This window comes from Nomascus leucogenys, chromosome X (assembly GCF_006542625.1).
Source record: "Nomascus leucogenys isolate Asia chromosome X, Asia_NLE_v1, whole genome shotgun sequence".
Taxonomy (NCBI): domain Eukaryota; kingdom Metazoa; phylum Chordata; class Mammalia; order Primates; family Hylobatidae; genus Nomascus; species Nomascus leucogenys.
Genome location: NC_044406.1, coordinates 115,850,641 through 115,864,832, shown reverse-complemented (window position 1 = coordinate 115,864,832; position 14,192 = coordinate 115,850,641). Strand labels below are relative to the sequence as shown.

Below are 14,192 nucleotides of genomic sequence, written 5' to 3'. Positions count from 1 at the left end.
GAAGACCAATCTAATCCACTGACTGCCTGGCGTTTGACCCAGTGCTTTAAAAGAAAAAAAAAATCCCAATTTGCTTCCAACATTTTAATTTTTTTTTTTAAGAGTCAGGGTCTTGCTCTGCCACCCAGACTGGAGTGCAGTGGCATGATCATAGCTCACGGCACCTTGAACTCCTGGACTCAAGTGATCCTCCCACCTCAGCCTCCCGAGTAACTGAGATTGCAGGTGTGTACCACCACACCTGGCTAATGCTTTTTTTTTCATTTTTGTAAAGGATGGGGTTTCACCATGTTCCCCAGGCTGATCACAAACCCCTGAGCTCAAGCGATTCTCCCACCTCGGCCTCCCAAAGTGCTGGGATTACAGGCATAAGCCACCCTACCTGGCCCCACTTCCAACATTTTTAAATTGAGCAATTTCACTTAAAAATCCAGATTTCCCAATATTTCTGTGAAAAAAAAAAAATCTGATCTGGCAACATTGTATCCAAATTCCTGCATGTCAACAGCTGGCTGGAGGGAACAGCGACACATGCGGGCTGGGCTCCAATTCGCCACTCCCCACCCAGCCTTCTTCTCCCTTTTAAGCCTGAAGGCATTTAGGTTTGGGACCTCCACTTTACATGGTGTAGAGCTTTAACCCTGCAAGCAGAATCTTAGACCTATCCCAGGATTTTAATTCCCTGCTGGTCACAATGTTCATTTATCGAATCATAATCTCTCCGATTTATAATAATATAAATAAGCATAAGTCCTTCTGGTTCATTTTTGAAGAACATGGGGAAATGGCCAGGTTTATCCTCATAAAATCCTTTTGCTTCCATTCCTAGGTATATATCCTGAAGAACTGAAAACAGGTGTTCAAACAAAAACTTACACATGAGGCAGGGCACAGTGGCGCACGCCTGTAATCCCAACACCTTGGGAGGCCGAGGCGGGTGGATCACCTGAGGTCAGGAGGTTGAGACCAGCCATGGCCAACATGGCGAAATCCAGTCTCTACTAAATATATAAAAATTAGCCAGGCATGGTGGCACACGCCTGTAGTCCCAGCTACTTAGGAGGCTGAGGCAGGAGAATCCCTTGAGCCTGGGAGGTGGAGGTTGCAGTGACCCAAGATAATGCCATTGTACTCCAGCCTGGGCAACAGAGCAAGACTCTATCTCAAGACAAACAAACAAACAAACAAACTTATACATGAATGTTCACAGCAATTCCACTCACAAAAGCCAAAAGGTGGAAACAATCCAAATGCCCATCAACTGATGAAATTTGTGATGGAAACACACAATGGTTCAGCTGCTGTGGAAAAGTTTGGTTGTTCCTCAAAAGGTAAAACACAGCATTACCATATGACCTAGCAATTCCACTCCTGCTATATACCCAAAAGAACTAAAAACAGGTTGTCAGACAAGTACCTGTCTGTGTGCACGTTCACAGCAGTTCTATTCAGGGCAGCCAAAAGGTGGACATAGCCCAAACATCCATCAATGGATGAATGGATAAACAGACAAAAATGTGGTATATCCATACAGTGAAATATTATTCAACCTTTAAGAGGAGATTCCGACACATGCTACCCACATGGATGCTACGTGACAGAAGCCAGACACCAAAGGTCCCATATTGTATGATTCCATTGAGATGAAATGTCCAGAAGAGGCAAACCCATAGAGACAGAAAGCAGATTGGTGGTTGCCAGGGCCTGGGGGAGAGCAGGAGGAGATGCTTAATGGGGACAGGATTTTCCTTTAAAATTATGACAAAGTTTTGAAACTAGATAGTGGTGGTAGTTGCACAACATTGTGAATGTACTTACTGTCACTTAATTGTACACTTTAAAATGGTTAAAATATTAAACTTTGGGTTCTATGTATTTGACCACATAAAAGTTCTAACAATATTTTGTTTACTTGCTCTACAGACAAGATAAGACAAATGAGGAGGCTAAGGCCACCCCTTAGCCTCCTCATTTCCTAGCTAGGCACTATCTAGTGGAATTGTTTCACCTCTTATTCCTACCTGGACAAAAAGTAGGTCCATTGGCTTTCACGACAAATCCAACTTTACCATCTAAGGGTACATGGCTCAGCCAATATGCCACCCTGTACAACTGGCAAGCTGACTTAGTTGTGTACGATTGCCACCAGCCCTAGGTGGCACCTGGGCAACCGGACAGCAGACAGTCCAAAGGGCACAGGTGAGGTGAGGGTGCCCCCCAAAAAGCAAATCCCAGGAGGAAGTTGGCAGCCAACTTAAAGGAGCAGAGCTAGTTTCCCCCAGTGAGAAGCACCACCATGACCCAATATCCCTTTGGGATCATCCTATCAACAAGAACACCTATTAGCATTGTGAGCTACTGAAATGACTCATTTCTTTAGCAACCTTCCAGGTGATGCAGGGTTTCCCCCAGTAGGAAAAGGCAGCCAGAGAGAAGCTTTCAGAGTCATGGCTGAGCAACCAGAGTGGGAAACCTCTAGTCATGCACATTAGATCTTCTGTGCACTCCCTGAAAAACCATTGCAGTCCTGCTGTCGGCTCAGGTGCTCCTCTGTACCCCATGTCACTTGAGGGTTGGAAGTAGTTTCTTCCAGAAACATTTGTCAGTTAGGTGGGTGTGTCTTCTGTGCCTAGCCCTGTGTTAGGTGTCATGGGAGATTATGGAGTGAGAGCGTAAGTTCTAAAAAGACAGGGACCATGCCTGTCCTGTTCACCATCGTCTCTGCCATACCTAAGCCCAGTGCCTGGCACATAGTAAGAGCTTAATAAATATATGGAGAGGAAAGGAGGGAGGAATTCCTACAAGGTGAGACTAGAAAGTGCTTGCTTAACCAACATGCCGAAACACATGCATTCAAATGACTGCTGTCCCCCTCCCCCACAAGAGGTCACACAAGGATTCCATGGGAGCAGCCCTAGCTCACCACATTCCTGGGGCTCCTCTCTGGGAACTTCCTTCAAAGCCTCCGGCACATTCCTCTAATTCTCTTCACTGACTACCAATCTTTGTCATTTGCAGGTGAATTTGCCTTTTTGAGACAGCCAAAAGTTAACTGGGGTGAGCAAAGATGCTAAAGCTCAAACAGGCCCATGAGTGGCACACAGGAGGAGCTCCAAGATTTGGTCGGTGGTGTGGCTTCCATTGCCATTTCCTCACGGACATTCACATACAGACCAGATGAAGAGGGACCTTCCTTTCCCTTGATTCCCCCCACCCTAGCCACGCTTCCAGCCCTTTTCTCTTATTCTTCCCTTGAAAAAAGTACCCTAAGTCCAGCAATTCCACTCCTAGGTATATGTCCCAAGGAACTGAAAATGGATACTCAAATAAGTATTTGTACATGCATGCTCACAGCAGCCCCATTCAGAACAGCCAAAAGGAGAACACAGCCCAAAAGTCCATCAATGGCATATATATCCACATAAGAGAATATTAGTCAGCCATAAAAAGGAATGAAGAATTGAAACCTGCTAACACATGGCTAGACCTTGAAAACAGTATTCTACATGAAAGAAGGCAGACACAAAAGGCCCCATACTGTTTGATTCCATTGATATGAAGTGTCTAGAATAGGGAAATCCATAGAGACAGAAAGATTAGTGGTTGGGCCGGGGGCAGGGAGGAAGGGGGAATGGGGAGCAGCTGTTTAAAGGGTGTGGGGTTTTATTTTGGGGTGATGAAAATGTTTGGGAGGCTGGGTGCAGTGGCTGACACCTGTAATCCCAGCACTTTGGGAGGCCGAGGCGGGTGGATCACGAGGTCAGGAGATCGAGACCATCCAGGCTAATATGGTGAAACCCTATCTCTACTAAAAATACAAAAAGTTAGCCGAGTGTGGTGGTGGGCACCTGTAGTCCCAGCTACTTGGGAGGCTGAGGCAGGAGAATGGTGTGAACCCGGGAGGTGGAGGCTGCAGTGAGCCGAGATCGCGCCACTGCAGTCCAGCCTGGGTGACAGAACGAGGCTCCGTCTCAAAAAAAAAAAAAAATTAGCTGGGCGTGGTGGTGCATGTCTGTAATCCCAGCTACTCAGGAGGCTGAGGCACGGGAATCACTTAAACCTGGGAGGCAGAGGCAGAGGCGTCAGTGAGCCAAGATCGCGCCACTGCACCACTCCAGCCTGGGTGACAAAGTGAGACTCTGTCTCAAAAAGAAAAAAAAAAAGAAAATGTTTTGGAACTAGATAGAGGTGGTTGCACAAGATAGTGAATATACTAAATGTCACTGAATTGTTTGCTTTGTTTTTACTTTAGTTTTTTGAGACAGGGTCTTGCTCTGTCACCTAGGCTGGAGTGCAGTGGCATGAACGTGACTCACTGAACCTCAACCTCCTGGGCTCAAGCAATCCTCTTGCCTCAGCCTCCTAAGTAGTGGGGACCACAGGTATGTGCCAACATACCCAGCTAATTTTTGTTATTGTTGTTGTTGTAAAGATAAGGAATCACTTTGTTGCCCATGATGGTCTTGAACTCCTGGGCTCAAGTGATCCACCTGCCTCGGCCTCCCTAAGTGCTGGGATTATAGGTGTGAGCCAGTGTGACCAGCCTAATTATTTCCTTTTAAATTGTTAATTTCATGTTGCATGAATTTCATCTCGATAAATTCTTTTTTAAAAAAGCACCTGCAGAAGCTCAGTGCAATGGCTCACACTTGTAATCCTAGTGCTTTGGGAGGCCAGGGCAGGGAGATCACCTGAGCTCAGGAGTTCAAGACCAGCCTGGGTAACATGGTGAAACCCCGTCTCTACAAAAAATGCAATAATTATTTTGGTGTGGTAATGTGTGCCTGTAATCCCAGCTACTCGGGAGGCTGAGGCAGGAGGATTGCTTGAACCCGGGAGGTCGAGGCTTCAGTGAGCCCAGATTGCGCCACTGCACTTCAGCCTAGGTAACAAAGTAAGACCTTGTCTATAAACAAATAAGTAAATAAATAAATAAATAAATAAAAATAAAAAGCACCCTCAGGCCTCATGGTAAGAATAGAGCCTCTCACCTCAATTCAAGAGGCTACCCCAGCAGTTTGTCTATTCCTCAGGGTCCGATCATACCCCTCCCTATCTCCTCTAACTAACTCAGCAGCTGAGGCACATGAAAGGTGAGAAAAACAAAAAACAAGTGGTCTTCAACATGGCAGAGGTCTCTAGCAGGAAAAACAATAACCTGTGATTCAGTGACCTCAAGCGGTAAACTGCTAACCCTTTCACAGGTGGAAGGCAGAGTGTCCTGATACTTCCTCTGATGTCCCCAACCAAACTGCATCAACTCTGGGTAAGCCCTACATTCTTTCCAACAGACAAGGAAAAACAAGTCTGTTTTCCTTCAGCCAGCTTGGATATTGCTCTCTTCTTCAAAGGGACAAAGGTAAATCAGTCACATACCTGCCTGTAATTTGGCCGAAGGGGGAGGCCTTCCAGAGGCCTCTCAGGGAGTTTGGATGGCTTGGTGCTCCAAGCCCAAGCATGAGGTAGAAAGGGTTCACCGTCTGGCCTCCTGTACCCAGGACAGCACCTGAAATCTAATAGGTGCTCACTAAATGGACAGATGAACGAATGAATAAAGGAGTGCCACTCCATTCTTCATGATCTCAGGAGAAATGGGCCTCACCTTAAGCCAACCCAACATAAGAAAATCTACATTTACAACCCAGATGAATTATCTATCTTCTGCTTTACAAAAGGACTCACTTCAGGATACCGGAAAATAGTGACATTTCTTTGTACTTAGAAAAGGATTTACTGCTGCGCGCAGTGGCTCACGCCTGTAATCCCAGCACTTTGGGAGGCCGAGGCAGGCGGATCACCTGAGGTCAGGAGTTAGAGAGCAGCCTGACCAACACTGTGAAACCCCATCTCTACTGAAAAAAACAAAATTAGCCATGCATGGTGGTGGGCGCTTGTAATCCCAGGTACTTGGGAGGCTGAGGCAGGAGAATCGCTTGAACCCAGGAGGCAGAGGTTGCAGTGAGCCAAGATCGCGCCATTGCACTCCAGCCTGGGCAACAAGATCGAGACTCCATCTTTAAAAAAAAAAAAAAGAAAAAGAAATTAAAGAAAAAAGAAAAGGATTTGATTCCCCCCACAACTTTCCACAACAGGGGCCTTTGCACACAGCCAGGGAAGCGCTACATGAGGCATAACCCTGATGCTAATGCTCACCTTTTCCTCCTGCCAAAAATGGAGCCCTGTGCACCCTAAAGGGATTCTCCTTCATTTTCTGCCCAGTTGGACTCCACTAGGGGAGGATGAAGACAATTAATCAACAGAGGGTCTAGTCAAGCAAATGCTTGGGGACAAAAAGCCAAAAGCATTTTAAATACCTCAGCCAGACAGCAAAGTAAAAAAATTAAAATCAGGCTGGGTGCGGTGGCTCACGCCTGTAATCCCAGCACTTTGGGAGACTGAGGTGGGTAGATCACGAGAGTCAAGAGATCAAGACCATCCTGGCCAACATGGTGAACCCCGTCTCTACTAAAAATACAACAAATTAGCTGGGCATGGTGGCAGGCGCCTGTAGTCCCAGCTAGTCGGGAGGCTGAGGCAGGAGAATCACTTGAACCTGGGAGGCAGAGGTTGCAGTGAGCTGAGATCATGCCACTGCACTCCAGCCTGGGTAACAGTGAGATTTGTCTCAGAAAAAAAAAAGAAAATGTACTAAATCCCACTGAATTGCTCACTTTATTTTTTTTTAATTAATTAATTTATTTTTTGAGACGGAGTCTTGCTCTGTCGCCCAGGCTGGAGTGCAGTGGTGTGATCTCGGCTCACTACAAACTCCACCTCCTGGGTTCAAGCAATTCTCCTGCCTCAGCCTCCCGAGTAGCTGGGATTACAGGCGTGCACCACCACGGTCCAGCTAACTTTTGTATTTTTAGTAGAGATGGCGTTTCACCATGTTGGTCAGGCTGGTCTCCAATTCCTGACCTCAAGTGATCCACCCACCTTGGCCTCCCAAAGTGCTGGGATTGCAGGGGTGAGCCACCATGCCTGGCCTGAATTGTTCACTTTAAAATGAGTACGTTAGGTAAATTTTACCTCAATTTTTAAAAAAGTCCCTGAGTATTGTCCTCTCACACACCCTACAAACAGCCTTTGGGCCTAAGTGCCCCCTGTTTCTTGAGAGCCTGCTGACTCCTGCCAGTGCCTGCCTTCCTGGGGTGGTAGGCCAAGGTCCCAGGCTGCCTTTGCATGGAAAAGAGCTGGTGCACTTTATAGCAACCCATTGGCTCCTGACTCCCATTATTAAGCTAGCTCCATGCCCATAAAGTGAGCAACAGGTCTAAATGAAGACTGGGCATGGTGGCTCACACTTGTAATCCCAGCACTTTGGGAGGCCAAGGCAGGAAGACAGCTGGAGCCCAGGAGTTCCAGACCAGCCTGGGCAACATAGCAAACCCTGTATCTCAACAAAAAGTTAAAATACAAAATTAGCTGGGACTGGTGGCACACACCTGTGGTCCTAGCTACTTGGGAGGCTGAGGCAGGAGGATTGCTTGAGCCCAGGAGTTTGAAACTGCACTGAGCTATGATTGTACCACTGCACTCCAGCCTGGGTGACAGAGCGAGACACTGTCTCTAGTAATTTTTAACAAATCTAAATAAAGGTGCTCAGCCAGGACAAGTTAGGAAGTGCTGGAGTCTCTAGCCTGGGCAACGCAGCAAGACTCTGTCTCAAATATATATAGACACATATACATACACACACACACACACCACACATATGTGAAGTACTAGAGTTAAGAAAAGTCTTCTCTGGGGCCGGGCGCAGTGGCTCACGCCTGTAATCCCAGCACTTTGGGAGGCCAAGGCGGGCGGATCACGAGGTCAGGAGATCGAGACCATCCTGGCTAACATGGTGAAACCCCGTCTCTACTAAAAATACAAAAAAATTAGCCGAGCGTGGTGGCGGGTGCCTGTAGTCCCAGCTTCTTGGGAGGCTGAGGCAGGAGAATGGTGTGAACCCGAGAGGTGGAGGTTGCAGTGAGCCGAGATCACACCACTGCACTCGAGCCTGGGTGACAGAGTGAGACTCCATCTAAAAAAAAATAAAAGTCTTCTCTGAATTCTGCAACATAGACTGGCATTCAATTTAGTTTCAGGAGATGTCAAAAAGCTGGCTAGCAGAAGTTCGAGACCAGCCTGGCCAACATGGCAAAACCCTGTCTCTACTAAAAATTCAAAAATTAGCCAGGCATAGTGGCGAATGCCTGTAATCCCAGCTACTTGGGAGGCTGAGGAATGAGAATCGCTTGAACCCAGGAGGCGGAGGTTGCAGTGAGCCAAGATCGCGCCAAAAACAAAACCAAACCAAAAGATAGCTAGTAGCTGGGATGAGAGAGAGAAAGACAAGAGAAACGTGTTTATTTCTCTCCTCTCTGTCTCCCTCTCTCTCTTTTTTTTTTTTGAGACACTGTCTCACTCTGTTGCCCAGGCTGGAGTGCAGTCACCATACCTGGCTAATTTTTTAATCTTTTTATAGAGACAAGGTCTCCGTATGTTGCCCAGGCTGGTCTCAAACTCCTGGCCTGAAGCAGTTCTCCTACCTGAGCCTCCCAAAGTGCTGGGATCACAGGCATAAGCCACTGTGCCTGGCCTATTTCCCATTTTTTAACTACTTAAAATTGTTTCAACATTCCGACTCCTTTGGGGTTTTGGAGAAGGGATTGGGGAAGCAAATAGTTCATCTGCTTACTAAGGTGGTCACTGTTATTTAATCTAGAATCCCGAGACCCTCGGGATAGCAGTTTCTAGCCTAAGGAGGCCTCGGGACTAGACCAGTTTCTCAAAGACAGAGCTGCGTGTGGTGCCTTTGTCATATCAAGATGCTCTGGATACTTGTTGGTCTCATATTTTCCTGGGAATCCAGTGGAGTGCAGATAACACATGTATGTGTCTAAGAGAGAGTGCATGTGTGCACAGTATGTGGGAGGGAGCTACCAACGGTGGCTTGCCCCGAGCCCTGTACCCCTAAGGATGGTTCAGCTAAGGAGAACAACAGTCACCACCGGCCCAGGACAAATGACTGAATGAACATTCCAAGGCTGCTCTGCCCCTCAAGGACAGGGGCTTGGGAACCCAGAGCTGGAGGGAGGGAAAACAGAAAAGGCAGCCATCCTGCCCCCAGCCTGGGAGAGGCTAGTCAGGCTGTACAGGCCTGAGGCCTGTGCTCCAAGGTTTAGCCAGCTCAACTGAGACGTGGGTGGAAGCCGGCTGAGCAGGAGTCAAGATCTCCCGCGACAGCCTCCCATCACTCCCCCTCACCCCTACCTAGCCCTCCCCTTCCATAAGAGCCTTTAGTTAGGCCCCCTCTGTTTCTTCCTCCATCATCAACTACTTAGGTAACCTTTGTTGGATAAACAAATGAGCCCCTGGTTGGGAGCCTGGAACCGCATATCTGGAGGTATAGAGGTTTGGGGCTAACTAGGGCCAAAGCCTGGGTGAGAAGAGGGAGCTGCCTTGGGCCAATCCTTAGTCCTATTGGCTCCTGGCCAGAGAGGGGTTCTAACCATAATACAAACACTGCAGCCTCCAAGGAGGTTCAGAGATACAACTCCCAGCTGCTCCACCACTCAGGCAGTCTGAAGAAGTCACTGCTAGAGCAAGGGCCAAACTGTGATGTCACTAAGAGGCGGGGTTCCTTTATTCAGAGGTCAAGTCTGAGGAGATTCCTACTGAGCATGCCCAAGCTAGACTCCCCTCCTTCCCCCCTCCCCCTGCCCAACTCAGTAGAGCTATCTAACTGCAGACAAACAGCTGCTATCCACTAATGAGAAAATAAATGCATGTTGGCTTGTGGCCCTTGCCATGGGCCTCAACACCACACACTTTCCAGAAGGGGCAGGTGAGGGAGGAAAAGGAACGGAAGGAAGGGGGACCCTGGGATGCAGAGGGAACATCATAGTTCCCACAGGCAAGGGCTGTAAAGAATGAAGCTTCGGGAAGCATCCCAGGGGTTCCACTGTGATCCACTTGATCACAAACAAGGAGAAATTGCAAACACATAAGCAAAATGCTAAGTATCACTTTGTTGCAACTGACATCTCATTCAAAGCACAGGTCAACACATTCTGCCCCCAGCTAGGTCTACTAGTGGGGCTGCCGCCCCCACACAGAGGCCCACCCTAGATCCCTAGCTACGAAATAGGTCCCTGTGGGCTCCCAGGGCCCTGAAGAGGACGCACACACTTGCAGTAAGGGGATAAGAGGAAGTGGCCTTTGGACTTTTTCAAGCAAACTGAGATTCTTGAGCTCTTTGAAAGAAAGCAGGTGAAGAGGGCAGATGGCCCTCATGGGAGCTGTTCAAGGTGGAAGGAGATGAAGAGGATGTCCTCACAAGTTCAGGAATCAGAGGCTGGCCCCAAGGACAACAGTGTCAAGTCTGGACCATGCTTACCACTGAGAAAGCGCTTCATGGTGTCGCTGCTGGCCAGTTTCATGGCTGTCTGACCCGAGTAGGTAGCCAGTGTGGGATCAGCCCCATAGGACAGCAGCAGCCAGATGGTCTCCAGGTTGTCGTTGACCACCGCGTCATGAACTGGCCTGTGGAGGTGATACAGGGTGAGGATAACAGGGCCCAAGTGGGAACTGGGGTGTCTAGACTTAAGGCTACAGCATCAGGGGAAAAAACTGAGCTGACCCCCAGGTAACCTTGGTGTAATATGGTTTAAGACTTAGGACAAGGGAACCACCTGTAGCCTTGCAACTCTCCACTACCATCTCCCCAACTCCTCCTCTCTCTGTACCCCCTTTTCCTCCCTCCCATTACTCTCTCTTACGTTCCCCTGACATCTTGGGACAGTTCCCATGGCACAATGTAGCTCTATTGGTAGTTGTGGAGTTCACTAGAGAATGGGTCCCTGACCTACAATAAAGTTAAGGCAGCTGCAGGGAAGCCGGGCGCGGTGGCTCACACCTGTAATCCCAGCACTTTGGGAGGCCGAAGCAGGTGGATCACTTGAGGCCAAGAGTTTGAGACCAGCCTGGCCAACATGGTGAAGCCCCATCTCTACTAAAAATACAAAAATTAGCTGGGCGTCATGGCGGGCACCCATAGTCCCAGCTACTCGGAAGGCTGAGGCAGGAGAATTGCTTGAACCTGGGAGACAGAGGTTGCAGGGAGCCAAGATTATGCCACTGCATACCAGCCTGGGCGACAGAGTGAGACTCCATCTCAAAAAAAAAAAAAAAAAAAAGAAGGGATGGGCAGCTGTAGAGGGATACTTCAGTTCAGGGAACTGAAGGCCCTGGGTGACTGCCTGAGAGCAGAGATGAGCAGAAGGGCTCCACATGCCAGGCAGAACCCAAGCGGAGCCCCCTCCTGGATCTGCAGCTCCTCTAATTTGCCCAGGAAGTAGGCTCTCTGGTAGAACACAGGAGAATGGGTACAATTTCTCTAAGACACAGCAGGTGAATTTTTCTTACAGTGTCTAGAGATCAAATTTTAAAAATCAAATCTGGATATCACCCTCAGGTAAACCTCCCAGTTCCTATTCTGTCTGAGACAGGTCCCCCACCAGGATGAGTGGAGGGAAGGCCGAGTAGTCTTCCAGGTGACAGCTACACGTGATGGGATGATCCCTAGACAACCACAGCCTCCCCTTAGTAACTGATGTGGCCTGGCCATCTGGGAACTAACTCATTGGCTCCTGCCCTAAACTGGTTCCCTCTTGAGCCTACAGAAGTCTTTCCAAAACTCCTCCTGTCAAGGCCTCTCTGCAACTCGCAGTCTGGTGTGCTACGAAGGTTCAGGCTGAGGTAAGGTCTTTATTTTTTTATTTTTTATTTTTTTTTGAGACGGAGTCTCCATCACCCAGGCTGGAGTGCAATGGCATGGTCGCGGCTCACTGCAACCTCCACCTCCTGGGTTCAAGCGATTCTCCTGCCTCAGCCTCCTTAGTAGCTGGGACTACAGGCACATGCCACCACACCCGGCTAATTTTTGTATTTTTAGTAAAGATGGGGTTTCACTCTGTTGGCCAGGCTGGTCTCGAACTCCTGACCTCATGATCTGCCCGCCTTGGCCTCCCAAAGTGCTGGGATTACAGGCGTGAGCCACCGTGCCCTGCCAGCGGCGGGCAAGGTCTTTTGAGTGAGAGGCTGAGCTGGGAGTGAGGGCGGGACTGGAGGGAGATGCAGCCCTCTTGCCTCGTGCCGTCCTGCGCGCTGCAGTTCACGTTGGCCCCGTGCTCCAGCAGGATGTTCAGGATGTCGGTCCAGCCCCGGGAACAAGCCTCATGCAGGGCTGTGTAGCCAGCATTGTCACGGTGATTCACGTCTTCACTGTCTTTCTGGAGGCAGTAGAGAACAACATCCTGTGGGGACAGGGACAACTCCATGAGCAAAGAGAGGTCTAATTTTTGAACTTATATAACCCTGAGACTCAAAGCTCCCCAAGTATCTGAGGAGTCTCAGAGCCTGCCCTTTATAGCAGGGACACACTTCAAAATCTTTCATTAACAACATCAGTCCTGAGCACAATTGCCAGGACCCCAGCTCTGGGCCGTTTCCTTGGCAGCGGAGAGACTTTTTTTTTTTTTTTTCGAGACAGAGTCTCACCCTGTTGCCCAGGCTGGAGTGCAGTGGCGCAATCTCAGCTCACTGCAGCCTCTGCCTCCCAGGTTCAAGCAATTCTCCTGTCTCAGCCTCCCAAGCAGCTGGGGCTACAGGTGCATGCCACCACGCCTGGCTAATTTTCATATTTTTAATAGAGATGAGATTTCACTATGTTGGCCAGGATGGTCTCGAGTGCCTGACCTCAGGTGATCCACCCACCTTGGCCTCCCAAAGTGTTAGGATTACAGGCGTGAGCCACCGCGCCTGGCCTGGAGAGACTTCTTTTTTATGGCCAAGGACCCTCATCTGGGTGGTGGTATTTGAGGTGAGGTCCTCAGAGAGGCTGACCTGCCCACCCAGAGCTCAAGCACTCAGACCTCGACTACCTGAGCTTGGCAAGCCAGCCCCAGACCAGGGAAATGAGATGTGGTGGAGAGTACGGCCTCTGGTGGCAATTCAAGAATAAGGAAGACAATTGTTTTAAGGACTATCCCTGGATGTGGGTCTCGGCAGGACCAATGTTCAAGCCAGGACAGTCAGTTCTAGCCCTCCCCTCAAATCAGGATAATCCAATAGGCTGGGTGTAGTGGTTCATGCCTGTAATCCCAGCACTTTGGGAGGCTGAGGCAGGTAGATCACCTAAGGTCAGGAGTTTGAGACCAGCCTAGCCAACATGGCGAAACCTCCTCTCTACTAAAAATACAAACATTAGCCCGGTGTGATGGCAGGTGCCTGTAATCCCAGCTACTCAGGAGGCTGAGGCAGGAGAATCCCTTGAACCCAGGAGGCGGAGGCTGCAGTGAGCCGCGATTGCGCCATTGCACTCCAGCCTAGGTGACAGAGCAAGACTCCATCTCAAAAAAAAAAAAAGGATAATTCAATACTGCCATTCATCCACACTTTAATGACTGCCTTCCTTGGATTGAGATGATGCTAGGACTACAGGTGGGACCCCAGGGACCTGAAGCACCCTAGCTAGCGTGGGCTGAAGCTGGGTGAATGAGGTGAGGAGGGGAGAGGCTGGCAGCATTAATGGCTGCCTGGCTTTCCAAAAAACAGATCCCACAGCTGCACCATTGCCAGTCCTCTCTGGGGCACTGGGGAGATAGGCCACTCCACCTTTCTGTCTGACAGCTCACAGGCTAGCTGGCTAGAGCGGCTGTGTGTGCAGCCTGTGTCAGGGGTGCTGCTACCTGTATATAGAAACTGTCAAGCTCCTTTACCTGGGAGAAAGCCTGAGGCTTCCCACCCTCCTCACCAGTGCAGATGTTTGCCTCTTCCCCAGGGCCCAAGAGGGCTCCTTCCACCCTCCCTGACAGGCTGCCTCAGTGCTCCAGCCCTATCCCATTGGCCCCTCCGATGGTTTCCTGTTTGCTGGTTTTGCCCAGGGTACAAGACAATTAAATTAACCTTGACAGCAGGGATTGGTCTTGATTTTTGTTTTAGGTCTCCCTCGGCAGCTATCCAGGCACCCACACTAGGTGCTCACGAAAGATGGGCTGCTTGCCAGTGAGACACTGTCACGTTAGCTCCCCAGGGCTGACCAGTCTGGCTGGGAGTGTGGCTGGTGTGAAACGAGTCAGGTATAGGGATGGAAAGAATTAAAACCAAAGGCACACTCTGTAACTAACCCAGCAACTCCACTG

At 49.2% G+C, this 14,192-nt stretch overlaps 1 protein-coding gene across 3 annotated transcripts in view; it reads right to left on the bottom strand.

The window, feature by feature from the left end:
• The window catches only part of BCORL1 (BCL6 corepressor like 1), a 51,736-nt gene that overhangs the window by 7,537 nt on the left and 30,007 nt on the right, over positions 1-14,192 (bottom strand). For all 3 annotated transcript variants that reach the window (XM_030807371.1, XM_030807373.1, XM_030807372.1), the window contains 2 exons: positions 12,139-12,305; positions 10,388-10,533 (listed from right to left, as the gene is read on the bottom strand). In XM_030807371.1, coding sequence (XP_030663231.1) covers positions 10,388-10,533; positions 12,139-12,305 — 313 coding nt within the window. The remainder of the gene's footprint in view (positions 1-10,387; positions 10,534-12,138; positions 12,306-14,192) is intronic.